The sequence below is a fragment of the Antedon mediterranea genome, chromosome 10 (assembly GCF_964355755.1).
Source record: "Antedon mediterranea chromosome 10, ecAntMedi1.1, whole genome shotgun sequence".
NCBI classification, from domain to species: domain Eukaryota; kingdom Metazoa; phylum Echinodermata; class Crinoidea; order Comatulida; family Antedonidae; genus Antedon; species Antedon mediterranea.
The window spans coordinates 13,940,940-13,959,033 of record NC_092679.1 but is presented as its reverse complement, the minus strand read 5'-3'; the positions used below and the strand labels follow the sequence as shown (position 1 = coordinate 13,959,033).

The following is an 18,094-nucleotide window of genomic DNA, read 5'->3' as shown; positions in this document are numbered from 1 at the left end:
AAAATGACCCTTTTCTCACACAAATTGCAAGAAAAGGTTTTTTGGATGAAATGTGTTCTTTAGACCCTACTGAACATATTTATCAACGTTAGGACATTTTTCGACAACGGGAAGTAGCCTAATTTGCATAATAAAAAATGGCAGCCATTTTTAATAACGTACTCTGTATCTTGAAAACCGCTAGTCACAGATACTTAATTATGGTGTCAAAATCGTTAGAATATATGTTTTTATATTCACTTTATTGAAAAAGTTTGTCCAAAAATTAATGGAAGTGCTATTTCTAACATTATTGACCTTTGACCTTGAATTCTCATATCTCAGCAACCACTAATCAGAGATATACAAATTAGGGCTTAAATTGTTCAGAAACTACACATTTATATCCAGTCTAATGGCATGTTTTTGCAAAAAATGGCGGATTCTAACATTATTGACATTTGACTTTGATTTATCATATCTTAGCAACCACTAATCTGAGAGACACACAATATGGCTCAAACTGTTCAAAAACTACATATTTATATTTAGTCTAATGGCATGTTTTTGCAAAAAATGGCCGATTCTAACATTATTGACCTTTGAACTTTGCACTACATAAAATCGCATAACTTTGAAAATATTGTACATATGAAATTATTTTTAGTGTCAAATTGTTCAGAACATACATATTTCTATAGAGTCCAATGACACATTATGTCCAATAATGGCCTATTGTATGGTTATTAACATTTGAACTATATTTGAAAAGCCTTTTTAAAGGCTTTTCAAATATAGTTCAAATGTTAAAAAACCCGGAATCTTCTTCATGTGGACATCCATTAGAACATGTGATTTGGCACTCTAAAATGTAAGAGTTGCAATGTTGACTTATTATGTTTAGTTTAAAGTAGGCCATGATACATTAAATTTATAAGCATAAACTATTGCATTCATCCATAAACTGCCTACAAGTTTACACGTTTGTTTATTTTATTTCTTATCGTTTTCGCAGCTGAAGCTGAATTACAATATATTTATATAATATTAAAAGCATTAAAATTGATGGTTAAAAAATCGTAAAAATTAAACCACATAGAAACATGGTACATACACAATACGTACATTCACATAAAAAAAGTACAAAAACAAGTTATAAAAGGTTAAAAACTATACACGACTAGTAGTCGTACTGTATGGTTATTGAAATAAATAAATAAATTCCATAAGAAACTGAGGTTTTTACTGTATACGGCGAAAATATTGCAAGTGGTGGTCAGCCTAATTATGAGTCTCGATAGCCAATTAATTAAACTAAACTAAATATGTTGCATTAATATCGATCTTTTAAAATTCCAGTTGTCAACAATGCGTCTATTAGTAGAAAATGCCTTCTTAATAAGACTATGTTTCAACCTAAAAGAATGCCCTCAAGAGTGATGCTATCCTTAGCAAAATATAAACTAAATAATCTTTAGAAATTTGTTTTTTGAATATGCCATTTAATGGCAATTTAATTTGATCAAAAAATAAATTACTAACTTGAAAAAAACGTTAATAAACCTGCAAAATGGCATGGCCTATTTAAAGTATGTACAATATATCATAAAAAAAAAATACATTTTTGTTGGCTCTGTTAATAGTGTCAACACCAACTTTCTCCTGAGTAAGATGTAAGACCTAATTAAAAATGTATTAATAATCCAAACCTATAATGTATGTATACATAGTCTAATATTTTTTTTTAAAGTGAATATTTCAGTTTTTAAATTTAATTTAAATTACCACCATATTCTAAACAAGTAGTGCCAAATCACATGTTCTAATGAATGCCTACATGAAGAAGATTCCGGGATAAAAATCCTTTTCAAATATAGTTCAAATGTTAATAACCATACAATAGGTCATTATTGGAAATAATGTGTCATTGGACTCTATAGAAACATGTATGTTCTGAATAATTTGACACTAAAAATAATTTCATATGTACAATATTTTCAAAGTTATGCGATTTTATGTAGTGCAAAGTTCAAAGGTCAATAATGTTAGAATTGGCCATTTTATTGCAAAAACATGCCATTAGACTAAATATAAATATGTAGTTTCTAAACAGTTTGAGCCATATTGTGTGTCTCTCAGATTAGTGGTTGCTAAGATATGATAAATCAAGGTCAAAGGTCAATAATGTTAGAAATAGCACTTCCATTCATTTTTGGACAAACTTTTTCATTAAAGTGAATATAAAAACATATATTCTAACGATTTTGACACCATAATTAAGTATCTGTGACTAGCGGTTTCCAAGATACAGAGTACGTTATTAAAAATGGCCGCCATTTTTAATTATGCAAATTAGGCTACTTCCTGTTGTCGAAAAATGTCCTAACGTTGATAAATGTGTTCAGTAGGGTCTAAAGAACACATTTCATCAAAAAAACCTTTTCTTGCAATTTGTGTGAGTTAAAAGTCTAAATCCCATGGACTAGTTGTTGGTGAATGGTTAGAATATTTAAAGACCCCTTCCCTGCAATTTTGGACATTTTTTGGAAAATAATACATATATATCACTTTAAAAACATTAAACCATGTCATTCCTTGTCTTAAATGTACGTTTTATGGTAAATTATGATAAAAAGTGAGAAACAATGCACTACCTAAGTAGCTCGCGGCGATCGAACTCTCGTGGACGGTCTCAGGCCTAGCCTAGCTAGGCTTAGTTTTGTAGGCCTAGCTGCTGGTAAACATCGGTAACGTACGAACATCGTACGCTAGCTATATACCTAGCCTGACGTTGTATAGTTGCTGCATTAATTGTCTTTCTATTTTTGCCAGACTCCGTTGATACAAATTGGGGAACACCCGGTATTTTCGCTGAAAAGTTAGGAGTCTTCCATTTGTTTTGGCTTCACGATCGATCGAAAAGTGGGCGAATTACAGGTGAAAAACAAAAATATCAATCCGCGCGCAATGCATTTTGGGATTTATAGCGGGCCGCTATAATTATTAAAATCGATTTATTTTTCACATTTTTAACCGTTTAAAGACGAAAAAAGTTATCGCAATAGGACCATATAGTATTATTTTTACATTAAATATAGTTTGTGATCTTAAATTAGATCTAAAAAACGTAGGGAATGGGGCTTTAAATGATTCAGAAATGATAGGTGCATGTTTCTCGTTATTTCAAAATGTTTTTTTTCAATAAACCATGATATACTTTTATATAAACTAACCAAATACGGTTTTGACACAGTATCAGTTAAATGGTTTGAAACTACTTAAAAGGGAGAAAACAATTTGTGTTCTGTAATGGTAATAAATCTGATTTTGAGCTAATCAAAATTGGAATTAAGTTCCACAAGGGTCGGTCCTTGGACAGTTACTATTTCTTCTTTTTATAAATGATATTTCACAGTCTGTGGAAACTTGAACATGTAATGTATTTGCTGATGATACTTGTATATATGTTACGGGGAATTGTTTTATTGATATTGCAAAGAAACAACAAAGACGTGCTGCTAGAATCACGTCAGGAAACTATGATTTTATAAACTTCAGAGGGGATGACATTATCAATGACCTGGGTTGGAAGTCCTTTGAACAGAGGCGTGAATTTTCAATATCTTATATGATGTACAAATGCATTCATGGCCTAGCCCCTCAAAGTCTGGTAGATCAAGTTGAATTAATCATTGATAGACATGGTTATAATACTCGATTGGCAAAACCCTTAAATGTAGTTATACCCAAGATAAATGTTACCAAAATGAATATGTCACTTCAAGTGGCTGGTTGGAAAGTATGGAATAACCTTCATATATCATTGCAAGAAGCGACCTCTTACAATGCGTTTAAATATAAGTACAAAACACAACTAATATGATGTATTTAAATAGAAACCTCAACTTGAGAACCGGTGTAACTGCGATGTACTTACTTAACTGTTTATTAATTCTGTATCTGTATTTTAAATGTTATTGTACTTGTATGTCTTTCTATAGTCCTAATCTAAAACAAAAAAAAATGTTTGTAACTTATGACTATTCACTATTATGCATGCATTTCTTTAATCATGGACCATTTGTACATTATTTTTAATGAAAATGTCATCCATGTAAAATAAGTTTATAAATAAATAAATAAAATAAATAATAAATAAAAAAAAAATGCCACATCGTTGTCTTGTACATAAAGGATAGTGAATATAGCTTAAATAAGTTACAATGTACGGCAGTTTGTCATGGGATGGGCCTAACTAGCTTGTATTTTATAAATCATGTGACATGAATTGCAGCTTTGCCTAGTCAGCCCAGACATTGTTGTCATTTTTTACACCTTACATTATTGTTATTTTCAGATTTCGAACTTTCGATTTTACACATGTGTAACACGGGTCTTCTTCACATTAAATACTATTATTGTTTTACTAGAGGAAGAACAGTTTTCTGATTACAATTAACATGCTCACTATAACATAATATCTTTAATTTGTAATTGCTTTAATCGTAGATGTTTATAGTTATGTCATGTTTTATTTATTCTTATTTAGACTCCTTGCTTATAATAGACTTACGGAAATTCCAATATTTCGTGGATACATATATGGTACACTGTGAGTGTTTTACTTTTTGTTTTGTATCTAGGCCTACATCATTCACTAATAAACATTATCGAAATAATGAATGATACTGATAAATTAAAAGAATTATATTCTTTATTATTGATAATACCAATCCTGTTAGTCTACTTTGTCATGAATCCATGAATGGAATGAGAGTTTGTTAAAGGGTATTTGTATTGACTACTACATGAATCATTATTTAACTTATTAGTAAATTAAACATTGATTAGAAGCCTTCGTTTAATTATTCTCAAACTATAAATATTAAAGGCCGATAGGCCTACACACTAAAGGCCGGTGCACACCGAACGCGAAGCCGCGAAGCGTCATGCGTCAAGCGTCATTCGACGGATCGCTTTGAAAGTTGAATTGTCATGCGTCTATTAGTTTTTCTTGTCGGTTCCCACTAAACGCGTCACGATGTGCTGATTCGTCGCGATTGCTAGGCCTAGGAGATAGTGGGTTGGCCAATACAATGCTACATTTAAAATAATCAGAGAAGATGACTCTGAAGTATTTCCTATGTAAGTTTAACCAGAGAAGAGTTAAATTAAAATGTAATTTAACTCTTCCCGTTACACCAATCACAGTGTTTGGTTTTTGTGGGAAAATGTTATCCTTTTCCAAAGCTTGAAATGTGCATGATTGTATGTACCGTATATATCACAAGGACAGAAGAAGATGTATCCAATATCAACACAGTTACAAGAATTAAAGCATTTATTGCATGTTGACTACACGTACATGTGATCTGCTGACTGTATTTATTAGTGGTGTTACAAATATCTTTCAACAGAGGTTTATTATAACCATATAAAACATTTCATATAAACACGAACTGGGAATCTTCATGGGTTTGTCACTTTCAAATATAAACTATAGGCCTATATATTATTGTAAAGTTTTCACATTCATTTTCTAATTATTATTAAATATTATATTATTCATGACAAAACATACAGTTTTTTCTCATTTGATTAAATGTAATAAATATCCCAAACTCATATTTACACTGTACATTATCTTATGACTTTTTTTCAAATAAATACACTTATTGAAATAGTGAATAATTGTTTTTCTTTTTTACTACTCCTGAATACTTTCGCAAAATAATATCAAAATAATAAATTTAAAATGTTTCATCCCAAAAAAAATGAAAATTGAAGAAATATTATTATTGTTAAAAGTGAATAACTAACCCTAAAGTGTTATACTGTATTACACACAACGAAAATGTTTTAAAATATATTTTCAGGAAGACAATATATCTTGTCCAAAAAATGACACTAAACTTAAAGATGTATTGTCCCATAGAATCTTGAAAAATGAAGATGATTAAAATCAAATTTGAATAGGCCATTTTGTAGTTTTAACAAAGTTAATCACTTACATAGAAAAAAAACCCCAAAACACTTATGTTTTCACTTATAAAATGAAAACAATTCCATTAGCTGGCAGCCAATTTGACTATTTTTTTAGTATTGAAGTATAAAAAAACATATACATATATTTATTTCCATGTATTCTCTATTGCTAAAAAAAGACTTTCAGTTCAGCTTTCCTTCTATAACCACTTAATAAATACTAGTTACAGTCCAACTCCTCCTTAAAGATGTATTGTCCCTTTACTAATTAAAAAAATTTTTTTTTTTTATATTTAGAAAAAAAGGTGGGTTATTTTGAAGTATCATAATAGTTATTAACTTTCACCAAAAATTAGTTGAAAAAAAAATGATTTAACCAACATACGGACGTTTTTTTGTTCAAAAAATAACTTTGACTTCCAGTCAAAGTTTTCGATCCAAACATATCTCATAATGCAACGCGCTTGTATGGCTACTCTGTATGCATAATCATAAAACTTCCTCGCGATCTGTGTGAAAACACCTTCTCAACCGTGACGATTTGTAAACAATCCTAATTAGCATCATGCATAATGCATACTCGTGGTTTGAAATCTTTGTTTACTTTCGCTCGTGACGATTTTTCAGACGAAATGTAATCAAATTAATTTACCTGTTAATTACGTAAACTTGTTGTTTTTGCCTCGAATTTTTGACTTAAAGTGAATAACTTTAATATTACTTTGATATGGCCAATTTATATTTAGAATATTTTTTTTTTCATTTTTTGTGTTTCAAAGGACAATACATCTCTTCCATTTTCAAAAAAAAAAAAAATGAAACAAGTATTAAAAAATTGCTATAGTAAGGCATATTGCTCAAATCATTTTTTCTGGCCAATGTATGTCACCAACTGACATACCCATTTTAAACAAGTCTATACAAACCTGTATCAGCCTCATAATTGCCAGTCCACGTTTTTGAGGAGCAATTGCTCTTAATTCCATGGCAATAATATACTGGCCGCTTAAACTACTAGCTTGGTCATTGGTGGAGTTTGTAACGCTGGTAATAGCCTGAAGGATCCAATTTATCAATGTTCATCTAATTGACCTAAAAGAAACTAAAACAACAGTATTTATGTATTAATATTACTACTAGTACTAGGCCTATCCTTACAACACTAAATCAACTAAATATTAGGCCTATAGATATTAATTAATAATAATAAGTAGGCTAGGCCTAGGCCTAGACCTAGCCTGGGCCTAGCCTAGTACTGTACTCATTAGTAGTAGGCTTAACCTAGGCTAGGCCTGGCCTAGCACATAGTAGACTAGTACAGTAGGGATTAGTAAGTATTATGTAGGCCTATAAGTACTACTTGGCATGGCCTAGCCTACTAGGGTGTATGTAGCCTAGGCTAGGTAGGCCTAGCTAGGCCCATGGCCTAGGCCCTAAACCTAGGTAGGCTAGAGTAGAAATAGAAGGCTTGCCAACTCACTTTACAAATTGATCTCTGACGCGTTTTAGGCCTAGTTTTTCTGGCATTCTTCTACACAGATGTTTGTCTGAAATTATTGTCTTCATGCATTAATCCTTATGTTTCTGTCTGTGTATGACTTACTTCCCTTATCGTAAAGACAAGAAGGGTAATGACAAAGTATTTCCATAAAGACCTCACTCGTCACGTCAGCCACCATTTTTTTGCCGTCGGTGTCGTCGTCGATGAGAGATATTCCTGACTTCTGATTGGTTGACGAACGCGAACCGCGCTCGCGACGCCTCAAAAAGTTGACCAAGGTTTTGAAAATTCCCTTGCGAAGCCTTCGCTGCTGTCGTTTTCAACGCGTTGAAGTTGAAATTCGACTATCGTACACTGTTCGCTTGTATGTTCACACTGGAAGCGTCCGTCGCCTGCCGCGTGCGTCACTTTTTAACGCGAAATTCGCGGCTTCGCGTTTGGTGTGCACCGGCCTTTAACAATTTACACGCGAAGCGACACGCGTCAAGCGTTAAATCGAACCGTACTTTTGTCGCGACAGACGATTTCAGTGTGAACATCAAATTAAACTTCAACGCGGTGAATTCGGTATATCCGGATATTCACCCCCTGGACATTTACCCCCGGAAAACTACCCCCCGGACAACCACCACCTGGACAACTACCCCCTTAGGACAACTACCCCTATCGGACAACTACCCCCCGGACAAATACCCCCCGGACAACTACCCCCTTAGGACAACAACCCCCTTAGGACAACTACCCCCTGGACAACTACCCCCCGGACAATTACTCCCTAGGAACAATTACCCCCGGACAATTACCCCCCCCCCCCCGCCCCGGGTCATTACCCCGCGGACAACTACCTCTGACACAATACTCCCCGTAGGACAACTACCTCCTGAACCTGGACAATACTCCGAGGGCAAATAATCTTTTAGGATAACTACCTCCGTAGGACAACTAACCCCTGGACAACTACCCCCCGAACAATTACCCCCTAGGAACAATTACCCCTGACAATTACCCCCGGACAATTCCCCCCACCCCCCACCCTGGTAATTAACCCGCGGACAACTACCTCTGACACAATACTCCCCGTAGGACAACTACCTCCTGGACCTGGACAATACTCCGAGGGCAAATAATCTTTTAGGACAACTACCTCCGTAGGACAACTAACCCCTGGCCAACTACCACCCAGACAACTATCCCTTTGGAACAACTACCCCCCGGATGGACAACTACCACCCAGACCATTCAACAACCTGACTCTGCAACAGTGTATAATAGGAATTAATAACTATATTTTAATTCGTTATTTTGACGAATTACTATTCATTATTGTAAACAAAAGTAAAAGATTGAACATAAATATAGTCCTAAGGGAGGGGGTAGTTGTCCGGGGGTAGGTGACCGGGGGGTAGTTGACCGGGGGGTAGTTGACCGGGGGTAGTTACCCGGGGGTAGTTACCCGGGGGGTAGTTATCCTAAGGGGGTAGTTGTCCTAAGGGGTAGTTGTCCGGGGGTAGTTGTCCGGGGGGTTGTTATCCTAAAGGGGTAGTTGTCCTAAGGGAGTAGTTGTCCGGGGAGTAGTTGTCCGGGGGGTAGTTGTCCTAAGGGGGTAGTTGTCCGGGTGGTAAACATCCGGGAGGTAACTGTCTAGGGGGTAGGTGTCCTAGAACCTTTTGAACTAGCAAAGGCTCCGCGCGTGAATTCGCTAGAGTTTCTCCATTGGAACTTTTTCGTTTTCGCTTGCAAATTCGCTTCAATTTGATCAATCAAATCACAAGGATCGTAGGGCTATGTGTGATGTCATCAGTCAGATGAAGATGAAAATAATTTGTTCAACATGGATGTAGTGTCAGCGACGTCAATTTTGTGGCCATAATTCACGAGTAGGCCTATTCTCGTCTTTTTATGACAAAAGGTGCACTTGAATATAAAAATCCCCAAATCAAAGAAAATGCATTTTCAGTGGATGTGTGTATTAACAAATACAAGTATATTGGAGATAGATTTGCAAATACCAAGGCTAGGCCTACCTAGCTTATTATGCCTCTAGGCCTAGGCCTACCAGCCTAGGCCTCTCTCTACGCCCAGATTGAACCGGAACTAGCGAAAATGACGCGTGACGCTTCGCTTCCAATGGAACATACTCGGATCGAGACACTTTGTTCGCGATGGTCTAACTTGTTCAAGCTTCACGCGACTCGCCTCGATTTGACGTTTGTCACTTTGTGTGTAATTATTTAGTGTGCACCGGCCTTTAAGCCATATGGAAAAACAAGGCAATAACAAGTAATGTAATATCTCTCTTTCTTGAAGTGTAGTATGTATTATGTTATTGAAAAGTAATTGTATACATGACAAATCAATGTCTAACCAAGGCGTAATTGTAATGTTATTATCTAAGTATTGCTCACTGAAATATAATATGATTATAATATAACTAACTATATTGTATTTCAGGGATTTAAGTTGGAACAGTCTAACCTCATTAGAAGACCGTAAAATACCTGCAGTTAAAAATTTGTTTCTCGGCAAAAATAATATTCAAAGTATCTCAACAAAAATCTTTGCAAATATGTCATCTCTTCAAACGCTGTGAGTATTAAAAGTAACTACGAAAATATACCTTTATGCCGCAAGAAGCCAGACGGAAAAATACAATAACACCAAGTTATGGAAATTGTCATATATTTATTTAAATGACGAAACACATAATATCATATATAATACTAGAGTTGTAATAATAATGGGGCAGCCCATAACTAATTTAGTTCCATCTAAGACGTATAGGCCTACATAATGTATGGGCTGCCCCTATCGAGTGTACCGTATATGTACGGACAATAACTACTACTAACTAAACACCTTGATTATTACATAAAATCACATAAATATATATTGAATGTTAAATATAATATGCCTGGTTATCAAGAATCCAAAGATTAACTTGACTTACTAAACTAAAACTAATTAAAATACAAGTTTGCTGGGTGAACATGCCACAAACCCGACAAACAAAGAGGGTTACCACCCAGACAAACAAATATCGGAAAATATCTGGAGCTAGGCTTGACAGATATGACCAACAGAAACAAACATGTCTCGCGAGGCCAAGCTCGAACAATCCGAAATACGAAAGCATTTCTATATGGAAAATGATTGGATTTTGTACGGCCTTAGAATTCCATCGACCAAATTGTTGTTTTTATAGTGTTCTCCGCTAAACCCAGGGAAGCAGCATAAGTTGCGGCGCCAATATGAAAACTATGACCTTTATATAATGTAGGGTCAAGACCATTGAAACAAATCGCCTCTTTTAGTTTTGCGTATATGAAACGAGCCGCAATCGGCCGACCGTCCATATGTTGGAAAAAAGGACCAGAGGTATGCCGAAAATGTTAGGTGTAATCATGTAAACATTTTACTGGACAGAACCGGGCGCCCGTGGCACTATTGAATGAAATATGGATAGGGGGCTTACCTACGCCGGTTTTGTGATGGTATATAGTTAAGGAAGCTGAATTACCAGAAAGACATAGATCACTGCGTTGCCCGACTTTCTTATCCGCGTCCCCTTTACCTACGGCCAATTCACCAATCCAGAAGAACCCTTGGAACGCGGTAAGGAAAAAGGCCCTGAAAAGTAATCTATAAGAAAAACTAGGTTCGATCGACTCTAGACTCACTAACAATTTAGTCAAAATTTCTGCAGTGATAGGCAAGCGTACATCCGGACGATCCGAAGCATAACTTTTACAACCAAAAACGAATTACAAGGATCGGGTAAGTCTGCTAGTTTGTGGATAAAAGAGACGGACGAAATGAAATTGTTCTAGGTGCATATTGTAGACCATGTAAATGTGCCACAAAGTTGCATACCGTAGCCGGGTTTATAGGGAGCTGAACGGGTTTTCCCAACCATGATGCCAACTTTTGAATATTGCGTTGATACGCCTTAATAGTGGCTGGCGCCAATGACGAGTGAATGAGTGTTGTAGCTTCACAGCTAAGGGGTACCATGTTGTTTGCAGGAACACACAACAGCTGTAAATATGAATAAATTAAATATAAATGTGGTAGGACGGAACATGAATTGGATTTGGACTAATAGAAGGAATGGATTCCAGAGCCTCTGTAAATTTTTTCCTTGATAAAAGATCCGCCCACACGTTATCTACTCCAGGAATATGCATTGTACGGAATTGTATGTTATACTGGAGGCATATTAGAACTAACCGCCGAATAAGACGCATAAGCGTTTTGTCTTTAGCAGATTTCTTATTGAGCCACAACAGCTGAATTATCACAACGAAACAAAATGCGGTGATTAGCGTGCTCATGCCTCCATATTTCTAGGGCAATAAAAATTGGAAATAACTCCAAAACAGCGATCGAAAAACCTACAAAGTCAGACCCAACCCCCTCCCCCCCACCCAGTCAATTTAAAACCACCTGTCGCAAAATACTGCGGCGCAACCAATAGACGCAGCTGCATCGGAGAATAAGCGCAGTGTCGAAGAATTTAGCCATTTTTCTGGAAGGATAAGGGGGCTTTCCCGTTAAAAGATTCAAGGAATGTTAGCCATATCCGCAAATCGTCATTAACTCCATGAGTTAAGCGAATGAAATGAGATGGATGTTTAGCTAATGACAGGAGGTTTATCATACGGCGTAAAAACGCCCTACCCGGCACCACCACACTACAAGCGTAATTAAGCAGGCCAACCATTGATTGCATATCGCGCAGTGTGACTTTTTTTCTATTTAAAAATTCATTTATTTTTGTTACAGTTTTTGTAATCTTAGGTAACGGGAGGCGACATTCCACCAAGACTGTGTCCAACTCAATCCCGTATATTGTAATGACATTAGTCGGAGTTACAGTCTTAGACGCCTTTATAGGAACCCCGATCTTGTCGCAAAGATATCAAAATTGAGACAGTGAGTTGTGGCAGTCTTTAGGGCCGACGAAGAAAAAATCATCCAGAATATGGGATACATCCCTTAAATTAAATTTGTTACGCAGTATCCATACTGTACTAACGCTTTACTAAATGATTCGAAAATATTGCATGAGCGACTGGCGCCCATAGGCAGACACCGGTCATAAAAGAACCTGCCGTCCCAAGAAAACCCCAGCAAATGGTAATCATCCGGGTGAATAGGGATATTCATGAAGGCGTCTTCTATATCAGTCTTAGACAATAATGCCCTAGGTCCATTTTTTTAATACTAGTCTAACTACATCGTCGATTGTGTCGTAGGAGACATGTGAAACATCATGTGGAATCCCTGAGTTGACAGAAGGTCCTGAATAATGCAATATTTGCCTAATTCAGCTTTGGGAACAACACCCAATGGCGAGGAGATACATTTATCAAACGGAGGGGAATCGAAAGGGCCAGCCAATCTACCGAGTCGTAAACCATTAGAAATAAATTCTTCTATCTGTATCGGGTGATCGAGGGCACTTGGATGGTTGCGGGCGATGCCCGGAACCGGGGGCTTTAAACAGAGGAGACGGAATCCAAACGAGAAACCGACTAATAATTCGTTAAACAATTCTTGTGTATACCCTCCACAGAAATTGCATTTATTTGTGGGGCATTTGTATGATTTGTTTTATTTTTTGAATGCGCCTTGAGCACTCTTGAGTGGTATGTGCGCTATAAAAATCCTGTTATTATTTATTTATTTATTTATCCTGCTAAATACCATGAAAGCTCATTTATTACCACTGGCGTGGGTAGATGGGTTTGCTCGCGTGCCGGTTTGACGACTTGTCGTTCGTGGTTTATTGCATTGGATTCTGGGGTGTGGTTGACGGCAGTCGGTACACAGATGTGAGAAGCGGCATGTGGGGTCGTGGCATTGCTTCCCGGCATTTTAAAACATATCTGTTTGCCACGAAAATTATGCTGCCCCTGTGGACGAGACTTAGGTCTGAAAGAAGATGCATTCCCCAATGAAGCCAGTTTTAACATAAGCTCTGGGTGAAGCACATCCCAATTTAAAAGCCTGCCCTGTTGTGCTTTGCGAAAGCTTTCGTCATAGGTCCGCCAGTTCAGCTTCCCCAAAACATGTAATTCTAGTATGTTGCTGACATATTTAAGCATAGGCAAACATTGAGCAGGCGATTCTTCCACAAATATGGACATGTATATTGTAATTGCCCGCATCCATTTTCAGTAATTGTGATTAAGTTTTTCTTACTGTTGTCTGTCTCAACACGGAGTTGTTTATCAATAATTGATAACAAGACCCCAGTAGTATCATTATCGTTATTGATCAGAGTCTTGAGGTCAATGTATCCATTTGCCCATATTTTATTTTTAACCTATAGTGGCACATTACTGCCCAGAGCAATCGAGTCAGTCATTGTTATGTCGTCCCGAGACGGCTTACCTTCAAAGAGATAGTTTATAGACGCGTCCAATGGCTGAGCCTGTGTGGCATTATCCACAGTCAAGGATGTGGTAGCGGCTTGAGTTGTTAGAGGACTGCCGCCTGGTGTCATGGGCCAGTTGCCTCGCCCGCCTTCAATACCTTCGCGACTGTATGTGTATGTACATTTAAATTAAAACTACTGGCCTTATACTTTTTTCTTCGTGTAGAATAGCTTGTCGGACGCGACGTTCGTACCGATACATGACGATCGGCCATTTGAAGAACTTCTGTTAAGATGTACGCCATCGGATCGGAGTGAATATAGGACCAGTCGTTCCACAGGCCTCTGTGACGCCAATATGTTACACATGCATAATCGGCATAATTCGCCTGAAGTCGACGGTTAATGTCCACAGCAGAGTCGTTGAAGTTAGAGCTTACCCGACTGGGGTGCCGCATTAACAGCTGGCTAACCACAGTATGTTTACACTCCAGTCCAAAATCAAGAAAGTCAATTAAATTATCGAGTTTGTTCACAATAAAATTATTAGATCGTTTCACAATGTCATTCTCTCCTAGATGAACGTAAACGATATCTTTCAGCGTAGACTATCCCTTAAGCAGATCAGGGAATATGTATGTCGTTGCACCTCCGCGTGAATAATACTTGACATCGTACAAACTTGCATCTAGGCGTAAGGCAAAGAATTTGCGTTCGCTGGTATAGCATTCCACCAACCGGCGTACAAACGAGTGTCCAACAAGACCTATTCTACATGTCGGGAAGGCCATTTTGTAACACAAATTTTTGAATTAAACTTACACAATGAGTCCACAAACTATTGTTTCTACTTACAATTGTTAAAAACCTTGTGAAATAAAGACACAAACACCTGTGCATGTACAATCTCAAAGTTCTTAATACGTGAATAAACTTTTCTATAACTGAGGGTTTCACGTTCAGATATACTCCGCCACTTACCGTATTGGTCAAGCCAATACGGGTGCTCTCGCGTCAACATAAATAATTCTCGTTCTACCACAATAACTATGAAGCAGTGGTGACTGGCAGATGTAATGTATGCTCCAACTACAGCAATACATTTTACCATTATGCACAACCTCACAGAACATGTATTTTAAACCACCCGGTGATATACCGAAATTCAATTAATTAATTTGAAAAGATAAAGATGAGGAAATCTGTGAGAATGAGAAAGTCGCCATAACCGAGATTTGAACCGAGAACCTTCTGCTTGATATGTAGATGTCCTAACCATTGTACAAATTCATGGTGTTGTTCAAACTCGATTGGATAGTGACTTTTTAACACTCGTATATTCAGAAGCAAAACAAACCAAACAAAAATAGACAGCATTCACATTTCACTTTAGCCTTACCATGGTTGTGTATTTTATTTTTCTATCATACAATAGTTAAAATTATACATTGGCCAGTGATTTGGTAATATACACCAAAGTAAATAATGAGATTCTTAGCACAAAAGTGCAATGCTCGGAAAAGTAGTACTTATCCCCAATCATCATGATGGGACAGAGTCTATCTCGTATCTCTCATCTGCTATTATAGTTTTCGTGAAGAAAACTATTTACTTTAAAGAGTTTTCTTCTGTGAATAAGTGTATCCCACAGAAACTATCAAGAACCAACTATCGATATGTGTATCAAAGTAAACACAACTAGAAGATCAAGAGGAAGAATACACTCTATACAAAGTGGAAACTGCTAACCTCATCTGTGTAATTAAGTATAAGAAACTAAAAAGGGGCATGTAACGCTCACTCAGGCGTTAATATTGGATCTATGTAGAACAGACGGTTTCTGAGAAAAGATCATCTTATGGTAAAAATATGGCCAACGAGAAGTTATGAAAACTAATCAAAATTCTGAGAAGTCTGTTGCTGGTTCCAGATTGAAAGATAATGGTAGACTAGTGTCGTGACAGATCATGAAAAGCAAGCCAATATACTTATTATAACATAATTAGGCACAAGTTCTAGTCAACAGAATATTCTAATTCTGCGTGTAATATGTTAGAGTTAAGTTTTGAATACAGATATTTCGTATACTATTTGGTCGTTTTCGGTAAAGCGGTAAAGGCGGGTGCTCCGGAACAATAACTATACAATCGGTAAAGGTTCAAGGCAATCCTCGATTATTGTTCTGGTTGTAGAAAAGTATTCTCGGAAAAGGACTTGAAACTGGTGGTTCAGTGTACACATCTGACTCGTGTGAGCTGTAAAGAATCAAGTTCATCTTCCGTTCACTTGTCGCAGGTTATTTCCCCATATTTACATTTGTTTCAAACAATTTAAATTTAAAAAGTATAAATGTTAAAACTATGTTCACTGTACCGCTAGTGTAGCTCTGAAATCTACCTAAAATATAATTGTTATATTTTTCAGATTTCTTGTACACAACAACATTACATTTATAGAAGATGGAGCGTTCAATGAAACTAATCTTTATTTTCTGTAAGCAAATGTTATGTATTACCTAACATATGTTACGTTTGCTCTCCGTTGTCCAACTGTAACTGAAATAGGCTTACGCTATCGTGTTAAATTGTTATTACATACGGGCCTACACCTTTAGCTTGTGAATTATTTTTTAAATAGTATTTTGTTTGCATGAATCTATCATTGTATGCTCCAACATTGTTGTCACTATAATGTTTGTGTGGAATACTATATGTGTATGCATGGATGTTCGTTTCGTTTCGTTTATTTTCCACTCTTTAATAAATTCAAACATACCAACATCTTGTTGTAAATTAATCCTCGACGCAGATATGCCAATAATAACAATCAGACTGCGCATACGATTTCTACATGGGTAAGTTTTGTTGTCAAAAGTTGATTCGCAGCGTTCTATAGAGGGCCGCGATTAGAGACATGGAGTTCAAGGAGCCTGTTTGCAGCAGTGCTTTAGTATAGGCAAGCGCGTTTGATGTCACCGTCGATACATATCCATCTATCCATGGTGTATGCAATTGTACAGTATGCCTACTACACACATGCACTAAACAAGTAAATCATTTTTTTACTAACAATACAAAGACAAACAATTAAATACTAATTGCATTGATAATGTCTTAATTTATATCAACATAATTGTTTTTCTAACCTGCAGATTCCTCTATGGTAATAAAATTTCCAACATTACGTATAAAACATTGGAAACCCAAAACACAACACTGGAATACATGTGAGATTTTTTTTTAAAATACTTTTCTTTTAAAACTTTTCTTTTAAAAGAAATACTCGATGATAGGTACTTTAAAGTTAAACTTTTTTCTATTACATTTTAATCACAGTTTAATTATTCAAATTAAGTACGGTATTAAAATAACAAAAAAAGTTCATATTTTCCCCCAGATATCTATTTGACAATCCAATAATGCAGATCGAGGAAAATGCTCTATCACATATGATAGAAAAGGGAACAGTGTATGTACATTAGTATATTATTGTTTTTAGTTTATAAGTAAAAACAATTTACAAAAGATAATGATAATTTCAATATCACCACGATTGAACCGTCATCATCATCCTCGGTATATTTATCAATCTTTTTATCACCAATGATCGTCGCATCATTCTCATCAGCATCATTCACCATTACAATGTGTTAACAATGTGGTACTATGCTTTGTTACAACATATGCATTAATCGTGTTATTTTTATTTAGATATCTCAACTGCTGTGGACTGAAATCGATTCCTTCAAACATCGGGAAATTAATTAACATGTAAATACACTTAAAATAAAAGATTTGATGAATTGATTTTATCTATATTTTTTAGTTACCTTTCTAATATGTACAAGGTAAGGGGAAACTGATATCTGGCTATATAATATAACAAATATCACCTTTTATTTCGGTGAAATATAAAATTTGAAAAAGAATGGTATTCTTCGCTTCGTGAAATAGATAGTCCTTCGAGAAAAATATGGTTTATGGTTTTATGGTTTGAAATTTATATAGCGCAAAATACAGATAGTCTCTATACGCTGTTTAACACAAGTGTGAAAATGAAAAAATGTTGATGTAAAATAAATCACTAAATAGCCTAAAAACCGAATAAATTGACAAAGACAACAGAAAAAGTCCGAAAAACGGAATCTCACATCACAACACTGTTTCACTAACTTGTCAAGACAAGCTAACTATTTATTCACAAGTGTCATAGTGATGTGAGCATCTGACTATCCTGCCTAACAAACAATA

At 36.0% G+C, this 18,094-nt stretch overlaps 1 protein-coding gene and 1 long non-coding RNA gene across 2 annotated transcripts in view; one reads left to right on the top strand and one right to left on the bottom strand.

Moving 5' to 3' along the window:
• LOC140061164 (uncharacterized) overlaps positions 1 to 18,094 on the top strand; it is a 50,681-nt gene that overhangs the window by 29,166 nt on the left and 3,421 nt on the right. Inside the window, exons 11-16 of the mRNA XM_072107638.1 lie at positions 4,529 to 4,591; positions 9,917 to 10,051; positions 16,269 to 16,337; positions 16,996 to 17,070; positions 17,241 to 17,312; positions 17,555 to 17,614. Coding sequence (XP_071963739.1) covers positions 4,529 to 4,591; positions 9,917 to 10,051; positions 16,269 to 16,337; positions 16,996 to 17,070; positions 17,241 to 17,312; positions 17,555 to 17,614 — 474 coding nt within the window. The remainder of the gene's footprint in view (positions 1 to 4,528; positions 4,592 to 9,916; positions 10,052 to 16,268; positions 16,338 to 16,995; positions 17,071 to 17,240; positions 17,313 to 17,554; positions 17,615 to 18,094) is intronic.
• LOC140060981 (uncharacterized) lies at positions 6,891 to 8,047 on the bottom strand. Its single transcript, XR_011847384.1, has 2 exons — positions 7,445 to 8,047; positions 6,891 to 7,056 (listed from the first exon to the last, which is right to left on the bottom strand). It is a non-coding gene; the product is annotated as an uncharacterized lncRNA (long non-coding RNA).